This window comes from Protopterus annectens, chromosome 9.part0 (assembly GCF_019279795.1).
Source record: "Protopterus annectens isolate FY-2018-M chromosome 9.part0, PAN1.0, whole genome shotgun sequence".
NCBI classification, from domain to species: domain Eukaryota; kingdom Metazoa; phylum Chordata; order Ceratodontiformes; family Protopteridae; genus Protopterus; species Protopterus annectens.
The window spans coordinates 97,198,974-97,224,366 of record NC_056743.1 but is presented as its reverse complement, the minus strand read 5'-3'; the positions used below and the strand labels follow the sequence as shown (position 1 = coordinate 97,224,366).

At 42.3% G+C, this 25,393-nt stretch overlaps 1 protein-coding gene across 1 annotated transcript in view; it reads left to right on the top strand.

The window, feature by feature from the left end:
• TPCN2 (two pore segment channel 2) overlaps positions 1-25,393 on the top strand; it is a 1,483,468-nt gene that overhangs the window by 488,595 nt on the left and 969,480 nt on the right. The window contains exon 5 of the mRNA XM_044082617.1: positions 369-485. Coding sequence (XP_043938552.1) covers positions 369-485 — 117 coding nt within the window. The remainder of the gene's footprint in view (positions 1-368; positions 486-25,393) is intronic.

Sequence of the window (25,393 nt, the reverse complement as noted above, 5' to 3'; positions counted from 1 at the left end):
GTCATGGAAGAAGCAACAGCATCCGAAGGAGAAATCCGAAGACTCTGGTATTCAGGCCGGTTGAGGGCTACCTGCAGGCAGATAACCCAAATGTGATGACTGCAACAGTGAATACACTCGAACATCTACATTTATGTTAAGTGTACACAACTGTACTTTTTGAAACTTCTAACATATGATCTTTGATCATATGTAATTCGATGTTTTGAGCTTCGAAATTCTGAATGGAACACACGTGCACGCACACAAATGTGTAGGTATTTAATTGTACTAGATCATTTCAGGCTCTGCCTTTTCTTACATTGCTTCTTGCATTCCTTTGTGTTGTATAACCTTGATAAGAATTGATTTTCTTTTTATATTTGCAGAGTTACTTAATTGGCCTGGATGAATTTTGGAAGACCAAATGGCTGGTTGCTTACATTCTGGTGATTGTAGTTTCCATGGTGGATTGGGTGATATCACTATGTTTCTTTTGCACAGAGGTAAGAGTGTTTTCAGATCATTGTTAGAAAAACATTTTTAAGTCTTTATAAAATATTACTGGTTTGCACTGCATCTGTTGCCTTAACTAATTTACAGTTAAATCTACATAAATTACGTTAAGCACAATTTTTAATTCCTATCTTTTAATGTATTGTTATAGAACATCATGTTACAGGTGATAATAAATATATTTTCAATATCTGTATCAGCATGCATATATTTTCAGTATATGCATGCTGATGCATGGTTTCAAGTCCCAGCCTTTCCAATTCTGACAACAACTTACCCAGTACTACCATTTCCATTATTTTACTACAACATGAAAGTAGGCTTAAGCGTCTGTATGACTTTGGGTTTGTCCTACTCCCCTTTCCCTTAGACAGGTTTAATAAGCTCACATCTCCATTCTTCTAGAATCTCCCAATATTTATACAACTTAGTAAAGAGTTGATATAATGGTATTGTAAGTTCTTGCTGAAGTGTTTTCAGGTCATTATTACTAATTCTGTCTCCTCCCTGTGCTTTGTTTGGATCCCGTTTGCATAGCTCTTTTGCAATATAATGTAATTTGATTTCAGTATCTGTGGGTACCTTTGTGTCACTAGGACAACTTTTCATTCCCTTTGTTTTGCATGAGATTTTTGTAAATATATCTATAATTTGTCATTTTAGAATGTGTACACAGTTTATCAGATGGAATTTCTTTACGCTTTACACTTGTTATGCATCTATAAAATGGTTTCCTTGCAAGTTAAATATTTTTATGTATATGTTCTTGATATTGTCTCACACTATGCTTAATTTGTTTCCCCAGCTTGTTTGCTTCAGTTTTCAAGTTGTAGTTCAACCTCTTTTCTATTTCTTATATATTTTTTTCTCATCTTAATCAGATACCTTGTTCTTAAGGAAATGCACCCCCCTCACGTTGCATGCCTAAATCCTGATGTCAAACATACATTTTTTATTTTAGTTTTTTTTTTTTTTTTTTGCACGCAGTTTCACTTTCAAAACTTTATAGATTCCTTCTGCAGTTTTTTCCATTGAACACATCACTCCAATTAGTTCTATATATTGACTGCATATGTGTAGTTAATCTTCTGTGCATTGGTTTAGATTGCAGTTTGGCAGAATTATATAGCAATAGTTTAACCTTTGTAACCCTATGTTTACTGCACATCAACGGTGGTAAAACTTGACATGAAGTAACAGTAATTTCTTTAGGAACACAACAGTGTCTGGTATATTCCCTTCTCCAGTAGTTTTTTTTTTTTTTTTGACAATCCGAAGCAATTGTTCTTGAACATACATTGTGAATAATTTCCTTACTAATGTTTATTCAAAATTGTTCCAGACTGTTTCTGCTAAATTGAAAGTCCCCAGCCACTATTATTCTTCCTTGTGTTTCATGCAAGAAAAGTATGAATTCTTCTAGGTCATCACAAGAAAAGTATGAATTATTCTAGGTCATCAGCACTTGACTTTGGTTATCTGTACACTCCAACAATTGTGTTCCAGGGTTGTTAACTTTGTGCGTTTATATCACATTATCGAAAGATGAAAATAGCGAACGCTATTTCATCTAACCTAAAATATCTAAACCACATAATATCGAACATTCAGAACAACAAATTTTTTCCTTGGGGAAAAAATTTGCCATTTCGAAACACATGCACACAACACAAGCACACCTAAAAAACGTCAATACACACACATACACTTATAATCCTACAACTAACCCTACACTAAACTATACATACACTACTATCCTATCCACTTACCTTAATCCAAACCCTAACCCTAAGGTCCGTCACTATCGCACACTCACCTATCTCGCGCCCTAACCCTAACTCACCTAACCCGCACCCTAATCCTAACAACCACACAATTGCACACTTACCTGAACCTGACCTGTAAATCTCCATAACAGCGCTGAAAATAGCGAAGCCACAGAACCGGCCAACCGAATTCGGTGTTCTGCAGCTTCGCTATTTTTAGCGTGTGATTCAAACAGGTTGATATTAGAACATTCGAAGTTTTAAAACTTAAATGTTCTGATACAGACCCGTCTTTGTCACGCACAATCTGTAGTATTGGTGCTATTACTGAACATATAATAATCACAAGTCTCTTAACTATCTTTAAATCCCTATCATAACACCTCCACCTGATTTTTTTTGTTAGAATGTCTGTTACAGTAAAAACATTTATACATTGACAGAACTGGTTTCCAGTCATTCTTCTTTAACCATGTTTTACAAACAGTGGCAGCATCAATCTTGTGGGAATGTAGCAAATTTTGCAATAAGAAAACTTTATTATTAGTGCTCCCAGCTTTGTATTTCTGAAATATTGCATAATATCTTCTGCAGAAATTCTCTTCTCTGATCTTGACAAATGCACACTATCCTATCTGAACAGGTGTGCCCAAAATTAGACTTGGTTGCTGTACACATTTCCACATTTTAAATTTAGACTTTTTTTTTTCATGTAGGTGTTTACCAAAAAAAATCTTTTCATTCACGGTGACCTGATTCTCTTTCTACACACAGATTTTGAAAAATAAATTCTAACAGCTGTACAAGCTATGCTATCTAAGAGGGTTTAAGTTCCCTACTAACAATCCTTGAGGATATTATTTGTACCAAAGTCAGTAAAAACATATCCGTACTTAAATTAAGGTGTTCTAAGGCTTGTCTCACATCCCTTATTTTTGCTTCTGGCAAGTGTAACGCTATTCGATGTTCGTTATCTTCTCTGCTGATGTAAGCATCAGCTCTTCTAATAATTGAGTCTCCAATTACAAGAGTAAATTTTCCTACCAGATCTGAAGTATCTTCAACTTCCAAGTCAGTAATATCAGCTCTGTCAATTGTTGAGGGAATGGTCTTCACCATTAGTCTTGTTAATCCCACTGTTTTCATTTGCAAGCACACAGTTCTCATCCAGCTGGCTTTGTACATCCACAGTTTGATACATGCTGTTTTGAGTCTGTTTTTCTTATCTTTTTTCTTACAGTAGTGTTCTTCAGTCCTTCCATGTTCAGTTTTGATTTTTTTTCCTTTTAACATGCCCCTTGCCTCTTTTTTTCTATTTTTTTTTCTTTTGGACAAATGCCTTTTTCTGTAGAAGGAAGGTTTTTGGATAGGAAAATGTTATCATTCCTTTTAATCTGTAGGTTACATAACTAATCAGTGTCCTGATGAGTATGTATTCTCTTTACAGCTTTACAGACATTTATCCATTTCTTTTTATTGTTATTCGTTGTGAACTTCTTCCTTTCTTTATTCTTTTTTTGTGTTTCCTTCTAAATTCTCTGAATCTTCAGATTGCTGAATACTTTTATCTAGAATTCCAAAGTTGTCAGTGGCATTGCCTTGTTTAATAGGGGTTGAATGATCTCTACAGACAGACCCATCCTTTCCTCACTGTGTTCTATTTGCTCTTTGCCTAACATTATTTATTTCACCAGTCCAGTCATTTAATGTTTGTAACAGTTCTCCAAGCCATGCCAATTGTACAAGTGCAATAGTCAACAGTAAGTCTAGATTTACTACTACTACTACAGCTTATCAGAGTTTGGCCTCCTTAGCCAGAGATCTGAATGAAATCCAAGGCATCCTGTGAATTCTACTGAAAAGTAGGTATTTTTATAATCTTCTTTGCACTTTTAAACTGTTTGCAACTGTTTTGCTGCCTACTTTAAACTGTTTTTATTGTTTGTGACTGTTGTCTGCACTGTCTATTTACAGTACTTGAACAGTTTAGTGCATAGATTAAAATTCGCACTGTTTGGCATTTTCTGAGCACTAAAGTCGGCCATCTTACGTTGAGGGCCATCCTGTACCCTTGTGGCAGAAGAGTGTAGTCAAGGACCCATCTGAGTTGGGGATTGTTTGAGTATGGCTCACTCTTGCGCTTTGCTAGTGGTTGGATTGTTTGAAAACTGTTTTACTTAGCTGATATTTAAACACAGCTTTTGTGCGTAGCTGCACACTGATCAAAGAGGGTTAGCACTTCTGTGAATAGACACAAATGCTTAAAAAGTCAACATTTCCCTAGATAACTGCTAGAGAACCCTCCTAAGCTTCCCTGCGTCTCGACAGGCAATGCAATTGTGCACTGCTGCCCAGAGAGCAACCAAGCTGCTCTTTTTGAGGTGCTGCTGCATTTTACCCCTTAACCTCCCATAGATTAACTGATTTTACTAGTTCTGCAACAGAACCTAGTCCATCTAGCCCACTCTGCACCACTTATTACAGAATACACCTGGCTTAATGGATCATAAGATCATTGGAAGTTTCTAGGCTAATGGCACTAGGGCCCTTACAAGTCTAGCCAAGTTCTACCCTTATTTCCATTATCAGCACCTATTGTCCCTTTCCATGAGGGACACAGTTGGAACCCCCCCAGGGTGAATTTACGGTTGCCCATCCATTCGTCCAGATTGCATTTGAAGAGGGCAAATGAGGTGCTCTGTTCGACATGAAGAAGTTCACCAGGTTTAACAGGCATGATTTCCCTTTGACAAATCCAAACTGAGTAGGGTCAAGTGTTTAGAGATTACCTATACCTTTGTTGATAAGGTCCATGATAATTTGCTCCATGGCCTTGCAGATAAGGCTAGTTAGGCTAATAGGTTTCTAGTTTCCAGGGTCAGTAGAAGCAGGGGAATAACTGTCTTTTTTCCATTCAGCTGGGAAGAAGCCTGTGCTTAGGGGTGGGAGATTGGCATAATGGTTAAGGTGTTTGCCTTTTAAACCAAAGGTGCAGGGTTTGATTCTCACATGGGGTAATTGGCTAGGCTTAAAAAAATGGCCCACAAAGGCTGTTAGCCTAGTACTAATCTGTGAACCTATGAAGTGGGAGTCTGTTCCAAAGGTATGGTAACCTGGGAGACAAATCTGTCCCTCCAGCAGGTTCTATTAATGTCACATAGGTTAATGTCTTTAGAGAAAGTAACCTGTGTACTGTTTGACTTGCAGAGATGCAGCATTTCCAATAAAGCAGGGTCAGGGATTGCCTTTTATGCAAGGCAGAGATCGCCTCTTAGTAGTCTGTATAAAACAGAATAAAGTGACTGATTTCAGACGATACACAGAAGACAGATGGTCAAAAAGGATCAAGCATCTTGCCAAAGTTCTGCTAGACGCCAGTAGACCAAATGCAGAAAAAAGAAAAACGTCACAGAACACTGCTAGGATAATCCACTGTTTAATAAAATCAAAGTATAAAAGACTGGTAAAAATTACAAATCAGAGCGCTTTCGGGTATAACCCTTCTTCAGATACCTGCTCAACATTCCAACATAAAAATTTAAACCTAGAACAACCAATCAAAATTCAATAAAACACCCGCCTGTTTTTCAAGGCAGGCTTCATGGGGGAACCATCTCATTGAGACCAGGTGATCTGTGAGCCATAAGCTCTATTATCCACTTTGCCTCATCCAATTCTGTTTTGTTTCTAATATTGCCCCCTCTACTGTTTGTTTTAATATTAACAATGGCTCTAAATTTAAAACTATGCTGTGTATTCTTCTCTATATGCCTATAAAGAGCATTATGTATATCTGCATTCCTAATGGCTGATAGATGCTGCAAGATCCTAACTTTGAACATACAGTTTGTTTTTCCAACATAAAAACTTGTGCAGTGTTGGCATTCTGCTATGTAGACAATGTCAGTAGTTCTACAGGTAGCTCTTGCTTTAAAATCAAATGTCTTGCCAGTAATTGGATGAGTAAAACTAGTAGCCTTATTAATATAAACACAAGCTTTACAGAGTCCACAAGGAACTGTCCCCATTTTCATTTTAAAGTATTTAATCTCAGGATACTTCTCATTTGATAGAATATCCTTTAGATTTTGATTCCTTCTAAAACCAAACTTAGGGTATGCCCCCCCACTATAGGGTAAAGTTTTTCATCAGTGGTCAGGATGTTCCAATTCCTTCTGACAGCATCACAGATCCCACTGATATTATTACTATACGTAAACATAATTTGTGGTTTCTGACTCTTACTCTTGTCCTGTGTGTATCGAAAATCTTGTCCATTTCTCAAACATAACCAGGGAGCTAACCTGTCTTTTCTATATTTCTTATTATCATTGATAATTTTATGTGTCGTATGTGCATTATAGCCTCTCTCACTAAACAAACCCTTAAGTTGTTCGACCTCCGCATCAAAAAGTGTTTCATCTGTGCAGATCCTGGACACCCTACTGACCTGTCCTTTTATAATATTAGGGAAAGTATATCTGGGGTGCATACTGTCAAAACTAAGCAGGGTATTTCTCTAACAATCCTTCCTGTGGAGACATGTAGAGAATCCATCACTCCCTTGTTTGGGTTTTGTACTCTATTATTGGTCTGATGAGGGAAGAGTACAGGGAGGTTATAACTTTTTTTTCTGGAGGCAATACCCTTACTTATAAGATGAGAAATATAGAATGCCCTTCCCACCTCTGTGGAGACATGTTGGTCAAAGCTAAGGTTGGTGCCAACCTGTGTGCTTAGGTCTCTCACCACTGTGTGTGTACTTGAGGTGTTGCTATTCACATGGTAGTTAGAAGAAACATTGCCTTTACTGCAAAAGGGGTGATACATTTTTTTGCATTGAGTTTAAGTCCATGACTTTGGCACCAATGATTTATGTAAGACCCTCTTGTAGGATGTTGACATCGTATGGAGATTCTATGACTGCTCCCATTTTGCAGTCATCAGCAAACTTTGTCAGCCACAGACCTTTAGTTTTTGCTTGTACTGTGGAGAAAGAGTCCAAACAATAGAGGTGCCAGGACTGATCCATGTGGAACACCACTGGTTACAGGTCTGCTGTTGGAGGTGGATTCCTCTATTTTGACTACATGGGTTCTATCAGTGAGCCAATTGACAACCCATCTAACGATGTAAGGGTTGATACCTAGCTGGGTGAGTTTGTCGATGATGCCTGAGTGGGGGATAGTCTCCAACTCCTTTAAGTCTAGGTAGGCTGTATGGACACATTTCCCCTGGTCCAGGGCCTTGGTGACCGTCTCGATGAAGTCCACCAGGTTTAACAGGCATGATCTCCCTTTGACAAATCCAAACTGAGTAGGGTCAAGTGTTTAGAGATTTACCTATACCTTTGTTGATAAGGTCCATGATAATTCGATCCATGGCCTTGCAGATAAGGCTAGTCAGTCTAATAGGTCTGTAGTTTCCAGGGTCAGTAGAAGCAGGGGAATAACGGTGTCCATTTTTCCATTCAGCTGGGAAGAAGTCTGTGCTTAGGAGGGTCAGTTTCCCACTGTTCCTCCAGGCACCCTGATTGATATGAACATCCTCAGGTAATGTAGCAACTGCATCATGTATACAAACAACCTACTACTCCTAAAACATGCAAATACAATATGTGAGAGATGTCAATACTATGAATCTGCAATCAGTGCTCCCTCACATAACAAACCACATACCAAGCAGGTTGTCAACACCCACACACTACCTCCGACACATATCAAGCTCACAACACACAAACCCACATAAGCGAGGTACTCAGTAGAAATGCAACAAAAATGCAAAGACCTCCCAAGTGCAAATCTTCTGTACACAATATGGCCCTAACAGCACCCACTACACAACACACGCATCAGTATCTCACCCACTAAGCCTGTAAGGCAAAGCATATCTAAACTAAATCTATTGGTCATAGGTGACTCCATAGTGAGACACACAGATGTCCCCTTCACTAGGCTGATAAGGTCACGGTCAGCTGCCTGACTGGTGCCAGGATCTGCCAATCACACATACACTCAAGTCTTTCAAACAAGTACTAGTCCATGTTGGAGTGAAAGATTTGAGATGTACCTCACTGGACTATATGAAGAGAGACATGAGGGAGTATGTCCCTAGCACTAAGCAGCATTCTTACCTTACCCAGGGTAATGCCACAATACAAACAAAAATTATTGACTTCAGCAGTTGGCTTAGCTTTTGGTTTCCGTGCAGGGAATCCATTATCTGAAAGCTTTGGATGATATGGTCAACTGACCACATTGCTTTGCCAGAGATGGTCTTCAACTGTCGCCGCTAGGCTGTAGGTTGCTGGCAAAGGTACTTGCCTCCCACAAAGTGCCTTTTTTTAGGCAGTGTCGTAAGAACAAAATTCCCCGACATAAAAATGTCCTCCAGAAACAAGCTCATGCTTCCTAAAGCTAGGAGTCTAAATCAGAAACTGAACTCCCTTGAAGTACTTCTCACCCTGGAATATGCTGATGTCTGCACAGTCAGAAACATGGTTTGGAGCCTCAGGGAGTACCCTGGTCATGCATGGCTACAATGCCTTCCACACGTTTAGACCACACAACAAACATGAAAAAAATAAGGGAAGAGGAGTATCCATTTTCATTAAAGACATATACATTTCTAAACTGGTTAAACTGTACGACTCCGTAGAGTTATTCCAAGTCCAACTAGCTGTAGAAAAAGACCCCCCCCCCCCTCCCAAGTCGGTGTTAACTATAGCTCCTCCACCATGAACCACAAAAACCACACATCCTACCTAGACCTACTTGAGTCACTGTCAGTAAAGCCAAATACCCTGGTCATGGGTGACGCTAACTATCCTTCCATAGATTGAGTAACATATATGAGCACAAATATGCTCGCCCAGAGGTTCCTGGACTTTAATACAAATGCTCTAGAGTAGATAGTCAGCATTCCCCACAAGGGGCACTAACATCATTGACAATAGTGCTCACCAACATGGGGGATCACTACACCCTGCCATGTATGAGGCCCTCCCTGGTAAAGTCTGATCATAAATCAGTCTGTTTCGAAGTAATGATTGTCCTGACCCACTGTCAGGATCAAGAACGTTAAAAAATGTATCCAAGGCATACTATAGCCTACTGAGTGCTGGCATCAGTAGTTTGACCCCTCAACAACACTGACAGCAATGACCCCTATACTTTGGTGTACACACATGTTCTGTATACACACGTATATAAATGCATAGACTTAGCCTACTGGAATGGATCAAATCAAAACCCTCACGAAAAAATAAGCCACCCTGGTGGCTATCCAGTCTAAATAGATTATACAATAATTGAAAGAAACTGCTGTGAAACAAAAAAAAAAAGGGAACGGTCCCAGCAAAGGAAGAACTCTCTCCAAAGCACAAACAAGCAGATCAGACATTGTGTAAAGTCCTCTAAAGCTAATTATGAAACTAAATTAGCATCCCTAGCTAAGGTAAATCAGAAAGTATTCATTAGCTACGTCTGAAATCTGAAAGGGAATGCCAAGCTTTGTACTGAACTAGCTGTGGACAGTACCACTTATACTGAGGCTGAGGACATCACCGACCTGCTACCGGACAGGTTTGTCAAAATCTTTACCCACCAATCATACCCCTTAACATACCTGTCACTAGTCCTCTGCCTGGTATTTTCAGAGAGCAGGTCATAGCTGCACTCTCCAAGGCTAAAAATATAGCCTCTATGGGACAGGGCAACATCCCAAGGTACTTATTAAATGGTCTAAAACAGGAATTAGTGGATCTGCTGAGTACGCTGTTCAGTGTCAGTCTAAGCACTGGCTTTGTCCCAGCTGAGTGGAAAACAACAACCGCAATCCCATTGCACAAAGGGGACCCTCAGCCAACTCTGGGAACTATAGAAACCCATAAGTCTAACCAGCCCTGTCTGCAAGGCCTTAGATAGAATCATCATATAGGTGACCATCAAACTCTTGACCCAACTCAGTTTAGCTTTAAGGGCAACTCTTGCCTGCTAAACCTGGTGGACTTCAAGAATGTCCCCATGGCCCTGGATGAAGGCAAAACAGTTCACACTGCCCATCTCAACCTAGCCAAACTCACCCAGCTGGGAATTGACCCTTAAATCAGTAGATGGGTTGACAGCTGGCTCACAAACGTAACACATAGTCAAAGTTGGGGATGGCAACTCTACTAGCAGACTTGTTACCAGTGGTGTTCCACAGGGATCTGTGCTAGGCTCCCCTACTGTTTGGTATCTATTTTTCAAAAGTCCAGATGAAAATAGATGGCCTGTGGCTTACCAAGTTTGCTGATGACTGCAAACTGGGTACAATCATCGAATCCCCATAGATGTCAAGCTACTACAAAATGGTCTTACACAGACAAATGATTGGTGTTAAAGCCACAGACTTAAACTTGATAGCAGCCTTAATTTTGATCATTAGGTTTCCACAGTAGTAAGGGAGGCATTCTACATTGCACACGTCATAAGCAAAGGGTATATCATACAAAGTTAAGGAGGTTATAACTCCCCTGTACTCTGCTCTCATCAGACCAGTAATGGAGTACAATGCTTCCTTCTGTATGTACCCCACCATACATCTGCAGCAACTGAAAAGACTTCAGAGGTTTCTCACTAAGAAAATTCAGGGCCTACAACACATGATCTACATGGACAGACTTGAAAGCCTTGTCACAGTACTCAGTATCATATAGACTTGTGCCTGGCCTACAAGAGCAATCTCGGACCTTGCCTTGATGAAATTGCTGCACATCCCCAAATCCAATGGGACAAGATTCACTCACTCTAGGGGTTTTAACCTAGCCTGCAATATTAACAGGACATGCTGGAGAGACAGATATGTCTCCCTGAGGTTGCCACGCTTCTGGAACAAACTTCACAATTCATGTAAAATAGAGCTCTTCGATGATCCTATTTAAGAGTAACCTGGGCAATTGGATTGGAAACTATAAATTTACACTGGGGGTTTCACCTGTGTTCCTCTTATGCAGGGGCAGCCGGTGCTGATCTTAGATTTGCACACATACATAGACTATATATATGTCTTGATCAACAAGGATATAAAATGGCTAGGCTTGTAGAGTCCTTGGGGCCAATAGCCAAGTGTAATGCCCTATGATCATAATGGTAAGCAAATAATCCAACTTATGACATGAGGAACACAGATCACCAGTGTTTTCAGGCATTACCTTTAAATATAGCCTTAGATTTCAAACATTTAAGTTTTTTCTGCTTCTGAATTATGCTTTCAGTTGTGTATTACCCTTCCACTGCTCCAAGAGTGTTCACAAGGTGTCCAGCCCAGTGGTACCCTGTTGCAAACTGCAAGGTATTCACATTTTTCCTTTTACAGAGTTTTCTTCATACCATTAGGAATCTTTTACTTAGGTAAGAGATGTCTTTCAGAGGCTGGGATTTCAAGAGAGTATCCAAAAGTCTTGCTTAAGTCTTTCTCCCAGGATTGTTTCCTGGGGTGTGTCCCAGATACCTCAGTTCAAATAGCTTTTATTCTTCAAGAAAAAGTATATCTATATCTAGATTTATTCATCAGTTTTTCCATACAGCCCAAAGCTTCAGCAGGGGAATTTGTAAGGATACTAGGACTTCATGATATCCATGATTCTTCTACCGAGACTCCCTGTGAGAGAAATTCAATGGTATCTTAAAAATGTATGTTTGCAACATCAGTATCCCATGATATTCCTGATTCCTGTTTGGAATTTGTAAATAGAGAACTGCTTCGGTGGAGGGACCATTTTTTATCTGAACCTAGGTCTCTCACTTTCCCTTCTAGCACAGTCTGTATTTACAGATGCCTCAGACTTTGATTGGAGAGTGTTTCTATGAGACAAAGTGCAGTGTGTTTGGGACAAAAAAGGACAGACAAAGCACATGAACATAAGAGATGTTCATACAAAACAACACCAAATGGACAACCACGGCAGAATCTTCACATATATAAAATATTTAATGAATAAAAAGGACAAATGCTTTCGTAAATTACTACTTCAGATCCTATATAAAATTTCATAAAAGTGACACATTTTTATTCATTAAATATTATATATATGTGAAGATTCTGCCGTGGTTGTCCAGTTGGTGTTGTTTTGTATGAAGTTTTGGCTTTATCTTCCAGATATTCAGTACGCACTGGTGATTCTTTTTCTAACATAAGAGATGTTGGCAGTGACAAATGCTCTCAAACACTCAATCATCTCTCGTCCTTGGACCATTGCAGGTCATTACAGACAGCACTGTAGTAATTTGGTACATAAGCGGGTGGGGGACCCTTTGTACAGATTAACCATGGTAGCCTGGATACAGCATTTCAACATAATCTCCCTGTGGCATCTTGCATCAACCAGTGAAAATTTTTTATGGCAGACCAGCTGAACCAGGACGGATCATCATAAATGGAAACTGAATTGGAGGTCTTCCAGGAGTGTCACCTTTTGGAGCCGTAGTCTATTGTCACCTATATTTGACAAAATGTAGATAATAAGGAATGTTATTTCCAGAGACCATGGAATTGACAGTTGTCCTTCCTTATCCACCTCTGTCTTACTCTTCTCAGTGTCCCATCCTTTTGGAAGAGAAGTGTAGAGATGCAGGTAGCAAACCATCTAGCAAAGAAGCCCATCCAAAGATCACACTTGACGGGAAAGTGCCCAGTTATTATTCCAGATTCGTAGTGGTGATAGGCAGCAAGTCCAAAGGGCTGAAACTAGACTTAAGTGGCCTAATTGAATTTATCTGAAAATAATTTTTCAAATTATCTGTGTGCAAACAGTTTTGTCTGTTGTGTTTCCAGGGAGAATTTGATGTGCTTGCCAAACCTTCAAGATGTGCATTTGCACAGGAAGATTGCCCAAAGGTCAATGAAATTCTCTTGCTTTTGGCTAGGATCCAGACATTTTCAGTCTTGGGGCCCATATGTTCATAGTTTCATAGGTAGGTACTAGGCTATTGGCCTTAGGGCCTATATGAGCCTAGCCAAATGGTACCCTGGCTTTTGCCACCCAAGAAAATTATTTTCCTGTACCCCTGTCAAGCAGAGCCACAGAAGTGATCCCCGGGGTGAATTTCCTATCTCCCAACCAATCATCAAGATTTTTCTTGAGTGCTAATGAGGAGCTTTGTTTGATATATATAGGTAGTTTATTTCAGAGTATGGGAAGTCTCTGAGATTGGAATCTACCCCTCCAGCATGTTCTGTTTATTGTGGTGACAAGGTTTAGGTCCCTAGAGCGTGTAGCTCGGAGGGATTTGGATTTCTTTATGTGGAGCATGTTCAACAGATCTGGGTTTGACAAAACTGTGTATGTTAGGCAGACATCGCCTCTGAGTAGGCGATATGCAACAGAGTAAAGCTGGAGTTTTTTGAGACTGTCTGCGTAAGGCATCTGTTTGAGGCTGGTAATCCTCTTTGTGAGGTATTTCTGTGGCCTTTCCAGTTGTTGTAGATGTCTTGTGAGGTACATACCAAAAGGGGCGTTGTACTCTATAATGGGTCTAATGAGTGATGAGTAGAAGGGAACAATGACCTCTTTTTTTCCTGGATGAGAAACCTTTTGTGATTAGGTGTGCCACGTAGAAGGATTTCCTGACTACTGTGGCAATGTGATTATCCAAGGAGAGACTACTGTCCACCTGTGTCCCAAAGTCTCTTATCACACTTTCGGTGTTAAGTAGAGTGCCGCCTATGTCGTAGCTCATGGGTACAGAGTTTTTACCAAAAGGGATGACAGTGCACTTTTTGGCATTGAGCTTGAGGCCATGGCTTTGACACCAGGCATCTGTCTCAGTGAGGCCCTTTTGTAGGATGTCCACATCGTTAGGAGATTTGATTACTGCTCCTAGTTTGCATTCATCTGCGAACTTTGTTAGCCAAAGACCTTCTGTGTTAGCCTGTACTTCAGAGAAGTAGATACTAAACAGGATAGGACCTAGGACTGAACCCTGTGGTACTCCACTTGTCACTGGTCTGAAGTTGGATTTAGACTCTGCTACTTTCACAGTGTGGGTTCGGTCAGTGAGCCAGTTGGCAGCCCATCTTGTGACATAGGGTTTTATACCTAGTTTAGTGAGTTTGTCTATAATTCCAGAGTGGGGGGTGGTGTCCAAAGCATTGGCGAGATCTAGATAGGCTGTGCGTACCACCTTACCCTCATCTACAGCTTTGGTGACCGCTTCAAAGAAGTCTATCAGGTTTAGGAGACATGATGTGCCTTTTACAAACCCGAACTGGGTAGGGTCCAGGGTTTGGAGATTACCAATGTCATTGTTTATAAGTTCCATGGTGATACGCTCCATAGCCTTGCAGACCAAGCTCATCAGGCTAATGAGGCGGTAGTTCCCGGGGTCCGTGGTGGCTCCCCCTTTGTGGAGTGGGATAACCGTTGCTGTGCGCCATTCAGTGGGCACAAAGCCTGAGGTGAGGCTATGATTGAATGGTACTTAGGTGGGGTGCCAGTTTGTTCTGTAGTTCATGTAGAAAGCAGCCTGGGATGTTGTCAGGTCCCATGGATGTGTTCTTGGCTTTGGAGAGTGTTTGTTTTTACCTGTGCAGCCGTGATTACAGGTACTTTGCATTCATCTGGTATAGAGATGGGCCCTTTAAGGGATGAGAGAGGGGTAAAGATAGCACTGAACCTATCTGCCAGGATGTTGGCAATATCAGTTGGCTCTGTATATTTAGTGCCATTGTGCTGTAACTCAGAGCAGATCTGAGTGTTGCCATTGAGATTCTTGACATAGCCATAGAATGCTTTGTGGTTGTCTTTAGAATCAGTGGTGATTTTGTTTTCGTAACTAGCTTTGGAGGATTTTGAGGGATCTCAGCTTCTTACGGAGGCTAACCATGGAGTTCCTCCAATCATGGGAATTTACTCTATTTTGCATCAGTTTTTCTTCTGTTGTAGAGATTGTTTATAGCAGGGGACCACCAGACTGGCTTCCTTTTTTTTTTGCAGGATAGCATCTTGGTTCTGTTAGGGATTTGCACGATCCATGCACTCGTGTAAGTGCTTATAAAGTGCAATTGTGTAGGATTCAGCAGTTGTATCTCTATTGTCCATCAGCATGGGTGTCATGAAGTTTGCCACTTCTGTCTTAAGAAGCGTGAAGTTGGCTTTGGAGAATTTTTTTACGCTGGTTTCCCTAATGGGGGGTGGGGCTGGGATGTGGATGTCTAGGGTGATTTGCTTGTGGTCGGATCTGACCAACGAGGAATTGACCTCTGGTGTGGAACACCGGTTGCCCATGTTGGTAATGACCAGGCCTAGGATATTGCTGCCCCTGGTGGGGGTGTGGATAAGTTGATCCAAAGCATTGGAATTTATGAATTCCAGAAAATGTTGAGCACAAGAGTTGGTACATGAGTAGTTTTCCCAGTTAATGGTGGGGTAGTTGAAATCGCCCATTGTTAGGGTGTTAGGTTGTACCCTAATATTTTCCAGTGTTTGAAGAAATGAGTGGGAATCCTGGGGTATGGTGGGGGATCTGTAGCAAGCTACAATTTGCATTGCGGTCTTGCCCAGAGTTAGTTGCACTTGGGTAATCTCAGATGCATTATGTTGAGTAACTAGCTTGGAGGTGTGGATATCCTTAACGAATATGGACATGCCTCCGCCTTTAGTGCTTCGGTCCAAGTTAAGTGGCCGAAAGGTGTGGTATGAATTATATCCTGGTAATGCAGGGGTGCTCTCTGGAGTCTTGAACCAGGTCTCTGTCACTGCACAGATGTCGATGTTCTCCATTTTAAGGAGTGCCTCAAGTGAGTGCATTTTGAGGTTTAGACTTATAGCATTGAGCAGTATTACCCTCAGATTTTGCTTGCTTGTACCTGCTACGGTGGTGAATTTGTCATTTGAATGTTGCCTAAAAAAGGCACTATAGGGGTGGCAAGAGCCTTAGCCAGTATCCGGAATCCCAAGGGTGACAGGTGCAGGCCATCTCTGGCAAAGCATCGTGGTTTGCCGATCATGTCATCCCAGGTGGACAGATACTGGATCCCCTTAGAATGACACCAGAAGTTTTAGCCAATTGTTGAAGTCAATCATTTTGTCCTTGTACTGTGGTATCATTCTGGGTGATGGCAGGATGCTACTCAGGGCTAGGGTCATACCTGCCTGGGCTACAAAATCAGAAAGCTCCTCCATGTCTCTTTTCATGTAGTCCAGGGAGGTACGTCTCGGGTCATTCACACCAACATGGACAATGACAGAGTCATATTTGTACTTGCTGTGGAGTGACCTGAGTGCATGCGTTGTGGCGGATCCTGGCACCTGACAGGCAGCTGATAGTGACTTTCTCCTTGTTTAGCCTGGTGAGTGGAACATCAGTGTTTGACTATAGAGTCACCTATGACTAGAGTGTTAGGTACGTTGTTATGCCTTATGGGCTGTTGAGTGGCACACTGAGTTTGTGGGCTATGTGTCATTTGGGTTGTGTTGGGGGGTGGAGGTTGCTTCCATTTCTGCTTTGGAAGTCCCTGTTGCCTGGGTAGATTTTTTTTGAGAGCCTCCAGTAATGTAGGTTTGTGTTTTGTGTTTGTGTGTGTGTTTTGGTGGTGTAGGTTTTGAGGGACTATGTGATGAGTGTGGTGTGGTGCGGTGCAAGTGTTTACCTTCTCCTCTTGACTGTCTAGTCCAGTCTTGGGTGAAGAGAGCTTTGCTTCCAGTTCGGTTATATAAGTGCATCTCTCACAGGTGGTAGTGTTGGGTGGTAGGAGGAGAGGGTTGTCTGTGTACATGAGGCAATTGCTGCATTGCCCCAAGATGCCTAGATTTATCAGGTAGACAGGAGAAAACACTGGGGGGCTGACCCTTAGACATGCCTGGATAGGTGCTTATTAAGTACTAAAAACTGTTTTCCTCTAGACAAGTGAGGAAAGTTGAGTGCTGCAGTAATGTGTAGCTTATTTAGTGCTTACAATGAGTTCTGAATAAGTGCTGAGGTCAAAGAAACAGATTTGAGTGCTGAAACTAGAAAACTGGCTAGTTCTAAGAAACGAAATTAAGCTAGAAGGCTTCCCTCCAACACAGAAAGACTTGGGGGATGAGAAGCTTACAAACAGTCCTGGATACAACAAATCTGTATCTGGACTAGACAACTTCTAGGAAAGGCAGGAAGCAAGCTTAGAATTTTTTTTCCCTGTAAAGTGGAAGGGGGAAAGGAGGAGCAGAAGCTAACTGGGTTGGCCTTCTCAAATGATCTCCCTGGAATAGGTAGAATGAGGTAATGACACTAGACAGGGAGGAGTGTCCCAGATCAGATTTACAGTAGGGGTGGGCAACTGCAAAGCCACCAAGTATAAAAACAGGATACCGGGAGTGAGGCTGAAAAATCAGAACAAACAAACCCAACCAGATGCTTAATTGTTGAAAATTCTACTTAATACCTCACACACAGTGAGTAAAATAAAAGTGCTATAAATAATGCAAAAATAAGCAAAAAACAGTATACTTAATGTTATATATCTCAGATTCGTTAGCTCAGAGCCCTTCCTCTGACTTCCTCCGATTAGCTCAGTGTGAAATGGCAGAAAGTCACAAGTTAACTTAAGTAACAAAGCTGAAACCTGAAACAACTTTAAAAAAAAAAAGCTTGAAAGAACCAATGAGGTGCTTCTTCCATGGCATAGTCCAGGCAACCCCAGTCAGCCAATGACCACAAATAATTCACTCTCACTGAAATGCTATACTGCCCTTGGCTAAACTATGATGGCCTGGGGCATGTGCTCACACAGCCTCTACTAACAAACAGCTAGGCCCAAAACACAAGCCTGAGTATGGACAGTGCTACACTACCAACACTACTTAGGTAGGAAAAACTGCAGAAATTTTTAAACAGATAAAGGATCAAGGAGACTGTAGAGAATGCTTTTCAATCGGTCTTACCCCATCCTTCATTGCAGTCCTGAAATTGTTTGGCTGTACTGGCAGCACGTAATAGGCTGCAGAGAACCAAAATATTCCCTTGTTTGGATGACTGGCTTGTAGACTCAACATCTTTGGAGAGTCTGATTGTAGTAGGGAGTCCTTACTTCATCTGTTCTTTTCCTTGGACTTTTCAGTGATTACTAAAAAGCTGCATTTGGAGTCATCTTAATCCATAATCTTTGTAAGATGACACCTGGGCACGCTTAATATGAAGGCAAGATGTACTCTAAGAAATAATTCTGCCTGTACAGTGAAAAGCATTTGTTTATGCTGTCCAAGTAAGTTTCGTTGAAAGCCGGGCGTATGGCAACAACCATCTTTCTGGTACAGCTTGTACTGTACATTACATGTGAGTTGGGCTTAAGAATTCTGTAGAACCGATCCTTGGGTCTTCTTGTGTCACTCTTATCACTGACAGCTTCACACTCCAAATCTGACTTTGAGCAACCTTAAATCTTCTGGCCTCCTTGGTGTGATGGCCACTAAAAATGTGTCTGGTCTGCAGTAGGGGAGGACATGATCATGGCAAGATGGACAAGATGAGAAATGCATTACACCTAAACTTTCAGGCCTGTGTTTTTTATATTACTTAATATGATTTTGTGTTCTAGTTTTGGTTTTTCTGGGAGCTTCAGTGTAATATAAACCATAAGAATGCATTAGAGCAAATAAAATTAATTTTAACCTGAAAATCTAATGCTACTCATTCTAGAGAACAACCTAGTAACATGACATATTTTACAAGAACCACAGTGACGTGACAACAACCTCCCTGACCCCATATATTAAGCTCATTAATCTTAATTTTTGGGACTGTCCCTGAAGATGCTATTGGGGAAACATGCTCAGAACCCTTATGAGAGGCTGTGAAGGTCTTTCAGTGGGTTATGTCTTTCAGTTTGTTTACATTTGTTTACCAGGAAAATCCAACTGCGTGTGAAACCCCTTTTCACTGGTGACCTGGGGAGAAAAGGTCCTCGTATACTAATTACAGTATTGGCAATAGAAAACAGGACATGCTTAAAATAACAGTTGCTTTCTTAATGTTGCTTATGACTATGGGGAGGTCTGCTCCCTTGCTGTTGTACTTTGTCATTCGTTTCTAATGATTCCTATGACCTGTTTGCATTCTGGAGACTCCCAAGTACTGTAGCAGCTTTTTTCCTGATTTCTCCTGCTGGGGAAATAGTCCAGGGTTCATAGGGCAAGTAGCAGACATACTAGGTTCATAGGTAGGTACTAGGCTATCGGCCCTGGGGCCTATATAAGCCTAGCCAAAAAGGTTCCGTGGCTTTCACCACCCAAGAAAATTATTTTCCTGTGCCCCTGTCAAGCAGTGCCATAAAAGATTACATCACCCAAGATAGGACTCAAACCCACAATCTTTATGTTAGAAGGACGATGCCTTTACCCCTAGGCCACTAGTCTAGTCTACGGACTGTTACAAGCCAAGCTAATAGTAACAGGCAAAAGATCCTGCCATATTGAAGGATGGCAACAGAAGATGGACCTGGGAAGAATCTGAGGATGCTTATCCAGTTAGCTTGGATTATGTAGAAGGTGGCAAGGGTGCTGCCATGCTTGATATGTACTGGATGTTTGTTCCTGAGGTTGTGGATACATTGGGATATGAAAGTAGCATGCAGGTGTTCCTTATTTATCTGATAAATGTTTAGGCCCTTTAACACAATATTTGAGGGCCCTTTGTCCAACGAAGGAAGAGATGGTCAAAGAAGACTAGCTCTGTCATGGCTTCAATGGCTAGACATGGATCCTCATGGAGGACTCTGTAATGGCTTTTACAGAGTGAAGACGGTCAGTCTAATTAGATAACTGTGTGTCTTGAGGCCATTAATGATTTTAGTTAGAAATTTGAATTCTTTTGAGTTGAGTGACGTGCTCAGAGAAATCTATGCCAAAAGCGGCATTATGTTCAGTAATGAGCCTGAAAGATAACCAGATGTTAATACTTGGATCTAGGAGGTTATGTTCCTAGGAAGTGAGGAATGATCTTTGGTCTTCGTGTTTCACTGTTGCAGTCATCACCTGTGGGTTATCCTTGCTGTGGTAGCCCTCGGACGGCTCAAATACCAGAATCAATGATTTTCTGCGTCGGCTGCTGACGCTTGCTGCCTGATGACAGGTCATCAGTGCTATAAAGGAGAACAGCCGATGCCATTAGACCAGTCTTTTTTGCTGTGGAGCCTGTAGCAGAAGCATTTCGCAAGTGTGCCAGTCGGTCGCTACCAGAGTTTCGATTTACAGCTGAAAATGTCTAAAGCCCAAGTGCCTTCTTGGGGATCCATTTTTCTTGCACTAAATGATGGAATTCAGTGAGGAGTTTCACAGCCCTCGATGCCAGATTCGATTCCTTCACAGGCCTCTACAGAGACCCTTTCGGAGTCCAGTATGCCACAGACATCTTCTTAGTCTTCTGAGCCATTGGTTGTCTCTGCCTCGGCTGGGTCTGGAGCCGCGACGCAGGCACAGGCTTCTGAGGAGGCCTTTCACACTACCAGTTCCAGAAAAAAAAACTGACGTCTTCTCTTCCGACTACCGTTCCTCTCAGACCAATGGATTCTCTTAGGCCTAGAGGCAAGACCACTCCCAGGAAAACTACCTCTGGCCACTATGTTACTCCTGCTCCTCCACCCCAAACTCCAATGCTTAAAATGGCAGAAGATCTCATCACCCTTATCAGCATTCTGAGGAGTCTGATTATTCAGATTTTGAAGAGGAGCAACTTCTGACTGCTTATGAGGATTTAGATGCAGAGGAATCATTCCCTCTGCCTCCCCTCCTGAAGATTGTTCCTTTGGGGAATCCCTTCACACCCTTAAGGAACATTTCCACTGGGAATCCCCTTCACACCCTCGGGGAACATTTCCACTGGGAATCCCAGGACTTCCCTCATTCTAAGAAAAGACAGAGTTTCTAGACCTATCCAGCACAGACCCTTTACCATCCCTCCTATCTTAGAGATGGTGGTTGATGTCTTCCAGGAATCCATTTTAACTCCTGACACCCTCCCACCTGCTCCCAGAAAACCTGTCTGGTATTAGAGTACCGGACTCTCACAGATACCTGTACAGAAATTCTGCTGCAGACCCGGAGGTTATTACACAGGGACCAAAAGGAGCTAAGGCTAGTTCTACTAAAGATCCTACTACTCCTGACAAGAACTCCAGAGCTCTGGACAGATGGGGTAAAAAGGTACACATTTCTGCAACCTTGGTTGTCGGAGCTCTCAGCTGTCAGTTCCACATGTTAAAAATATCAACAACGCACTTTGGAACTGTTAAAACAAAAACAATTTCTACCTTTCCTGACTGTGTCAATTCGAAAGAGTTAGCAGATTTACTGCACTGTACTTGTCAAGTGTCTAAGCACTCTTTACACTGTGGATATGAAGCCCTAGAAGCCTCAAGCAGGGCAGCAGTGTCAGGATTTGTCATTAGGAGACCTGCATGATTGAAGGAACAACCTCTCCCTGATCATGTCCGAGCTAAATTACTTGATGCATCCTTGAATAAGGACCGCATGTTTGGAGAGAAAATAGAAGAAGTGCTTAAAAAGATGGAAGACAAAGCAAAATCTATGCAAACAGTAAAATATTTCCTTCAGGTACAACCTCCTAGGTTCAGCAGGAATTTTCCCTCAAAGCATTGGTCCTCTCCAGCGCCTAGCAAAAGTGGGCAAGGCAAGCCCCACAGGGACAGACCACCCAGACTCCCACCACAGGGACAACAGAGAACAAAACAGTGGACCATTTCCACTCCAAAGGAAGGGAGCTCTAAGACATCCCTCTATGGCAAACACTCTCAATGACTCTCTCTTCCCCCCTGCCCTCTTTTCCCTCACCAAAAACTAGGAGGAAGGCTCTCCCTCTGCAAAGAAAACTGGCTTTCTGTAACAAAGGACCAATGGGTCTTAAAGACCATTTTTTCAGGGATACAAATTCTCCTTCAGTGAACTCCCAATTCTAAGAGGATATCCAGACTTGCCTCCAAATCAGTGGGCAGAAGCATTGAAACAAGTCCAAACTCTCATATCCCAAGGGGCAGTCGAACCTGTCCCCTCAAATCAAACAGGCAAAGGATTTTTATTCCAGAATATTCTTGGTTCCCAGAAAAGAGGGCACTTGGTGCCCCATCCTGGATCTATCCATTCTGAACACCTCCCTGGTGGTCCCCAGATTCTAAATGCTAACCTTACAGCAGCTGCTGCCCATGCTGACAAAATATGCCGGGTTAGTAACCCTAGATCTAAAGGATGCCTACTTCTACATACCATAAGAGAATCCTGCAGGAAATTCATTCGCTTCAGAGCAGGCCCACAACACTTTCAGTTCTCTGCGCTATCCTTTGGCTTATCTACTGCTCCCAGGGTATTTACCAAATGCTTAGCCCCAGCCATAGCCTTCTGCAGACAGAAAAATATACAAATGTACCCCTTTCTGGATGACTGCCTCATTCAGGCAGACTGCAAAGAAAAGCTCTTCTAGGACCTGTTCTTTGTAAAAAAACCTCCTTAATCTCCTTTGGTTACACCATCAATGAGAAGAAATCAAAGCAAACACCCTCCAGGAAGATCATTTTCTTGGGAGCATTGCTGTACACAGCATCCCGAATTACCTTCCTATCTCCAGAAAAGCAGAGCTTCCTGCCTCTCTATTTCACCCAGTTGGCTTCCAGAAGTCACCTCACTGCCAGGAAGTTCCTCCAAGCATTGGGGTACATGACATCTTGCATCCTTCTAATTCTTCTGGCCAGGCTTCACATGAGAAAACTTCAGTGGTACCTAAGGAAACTTTTGTGCCAGAACACTCAGCCTCTAGAGACCTCTCTCTCTCTCATCCTCTGTATAAGGGCTGAGTTTCTCTGATGGGCAGGAGCCTGTTCCCAGAACAGGGTATTCCCTTCACTCTCTGCCCTACCGGGCAGACCATTACCACCGATGCTTCAGACATAGCTTGGGGCACTCACCTAAAAGGAAGGTGCACCCAAGGTCTTTGAGATGCCCAGGACCTTCCCTTACACATCAACCAGAAGGAAATGATGGCAGTACAGAAGGCTCTGACTTCCTTCAAACCCCATCACAAGCCCAGGGTTCTCTTTATCAAAACAGACAACACCACAGTAATGTGGTACATAACAAACAGGGAGGGACCCAGTCTTACCCTCTGTGTAGGCTAGCCATGGGGCTACACATAATAGCCCAGTACCTACCAGGAATCAACACCACCCTGGCGGACCATTCCAGCAGAAACTTACTGGACCCAATGAATGGCAGCTCCACAGAAAAACCTTTTTACAAATCACCCAGGCATGGGGGAACTCCGGAAGTGGATCTCTCTGCTTCGCATCTCAACCATCAGTTAAAAATTCTGTACCAGGGAGTATCACCACCTAGCATGGAGAGTAGATGCATTGACCTTCCCCTGGAACACCCTCCTTGTGTACACATTCCCTTGTCTTATTCCAAAGGTACTGATCAAAATAAGGGAGGAGAGACCAAAGCCCATTCTCATTGCTCCAGATTGGCCCAGACAACATTGGTACCCCTTACTGCGCAGCCTGACCTTTACAGCCTCCCAGGCAGCTTCCCCTGATCTCAGACCTCTTAACTCAAGTGGGGGGAATGCTGCACCAAGATTTGAAGACTCTCAAACTATCAGCATGGCCAATACTCTAAAGGCAAACAAGGGGGCCCCTGTTAAGCAAACAAGTTCTAGATATTATCACAGAGGCCAGAAGGCCCAGCTCCAGAAAATCCTCTGCAGGAAAATGGAAAAGATTTTGCTCCTGGAGCCAGTCCAGGGGGGCAATACCTCACAACCTTCCATCCCTCTTATCCTAGACTACCTATCGGAGCTACTTAATAGTGGCCTCTCCTTCTCTATTAAAATCCACTCCTCAGCCATTTCAGCTCATTTTGATAACGAACATCCCCTGTTCTCCCATTCTTTAATTAAATAAATTCCTCAAAGGGGCTTCTGTTATCAGACCTCCCAGAAGGCCACCCACTCCAGCCTGGGATCTGAATTATGTTTTGGAAAAACTAACTTTGCCACCATTTGACCATGCTGCTTAAGCAGAACTAAGATACCTCTCCTGGAAGACTGCTTTCCTCCTGGCTGTCACCTCAGCCAGGAAAGTTTCAGAACTTCAGGTTATGATGGCCATTAAGCCCTTCATCTGTGCAGACAGGGTCTCCCTGAGGACTAATCCCTCCTTTATGCCCAAGGTGCTATCTAATGTAACTCTATCAGGCCATACATCTACCCACCTTCTTTCCTTACCCTCAAAGCAAGGGGAAAATAATTCTGCATTTATTAGATGTGCACAGACAGCTCAGATACTATCCGGACCGCACCAAACCCTTCAGAAAAACTGACCAACTACTACTTAGCTTTGCTGCAGGGGCAGAGGGGAAGCCCATTTCCAAACAAACCATTTCCAAATGGATATCACAATGTATCCATTTCTGCTACAGATTGTATGGGAACACCCCCCCCCCCCCAAGTCTATTCAAACCCATTCCACTAGGGCAGCTTCCACTTCCACAGAATTCCTCAGAGGAGTTCCCACCAGGGACACCCTGGAAGCTGCCATCTGGACTTCTGTCCATACCTCTACCAAGCATTACCACCTACCTCTGTTTTCTAAGGCTAGGGCAGGGTTTTCCTCTGCAGTTCTGCAGGACATGCTGACCCATTCCTTGATCTTACTAAGCCTACCACCCCTCTCCTCAGCTTTGGGAATCCTCGCACAAGTGATGACTGCATCAATGAAACATGAAGAACATAGTACAGTTGTGTGCACGTAGTGTATTCACTGTTGCAATCCTGGTTTCCCACCCTCCTTCCCCTTTATATCTTTTTTCTTTTTAGGGAAACATAAGATGTTCTTCGTGTTTCACTGTTGTAGTCATTACATTTGAGTTATCTGCTTGCAGTAGCCCTCAGTCAGCCTGATTACCAAAGTCTTGGGTCCTACATTGGTTGCTGTCTCTTCTTCTGTGACGTCAGGTCGTCAGGGGTATAAAACATGCAGCCGACGTTATTACATCAGTCTTTCTTGCCATGCGGTGCCCGAAGCAGAAGCAGTTCGCAAGTGCCAGTCAGCCAACTCCTGAAATTTTCATTTTCAAGTTTCAGAATCGAAGTCTTCAACTAAAAGCTAAG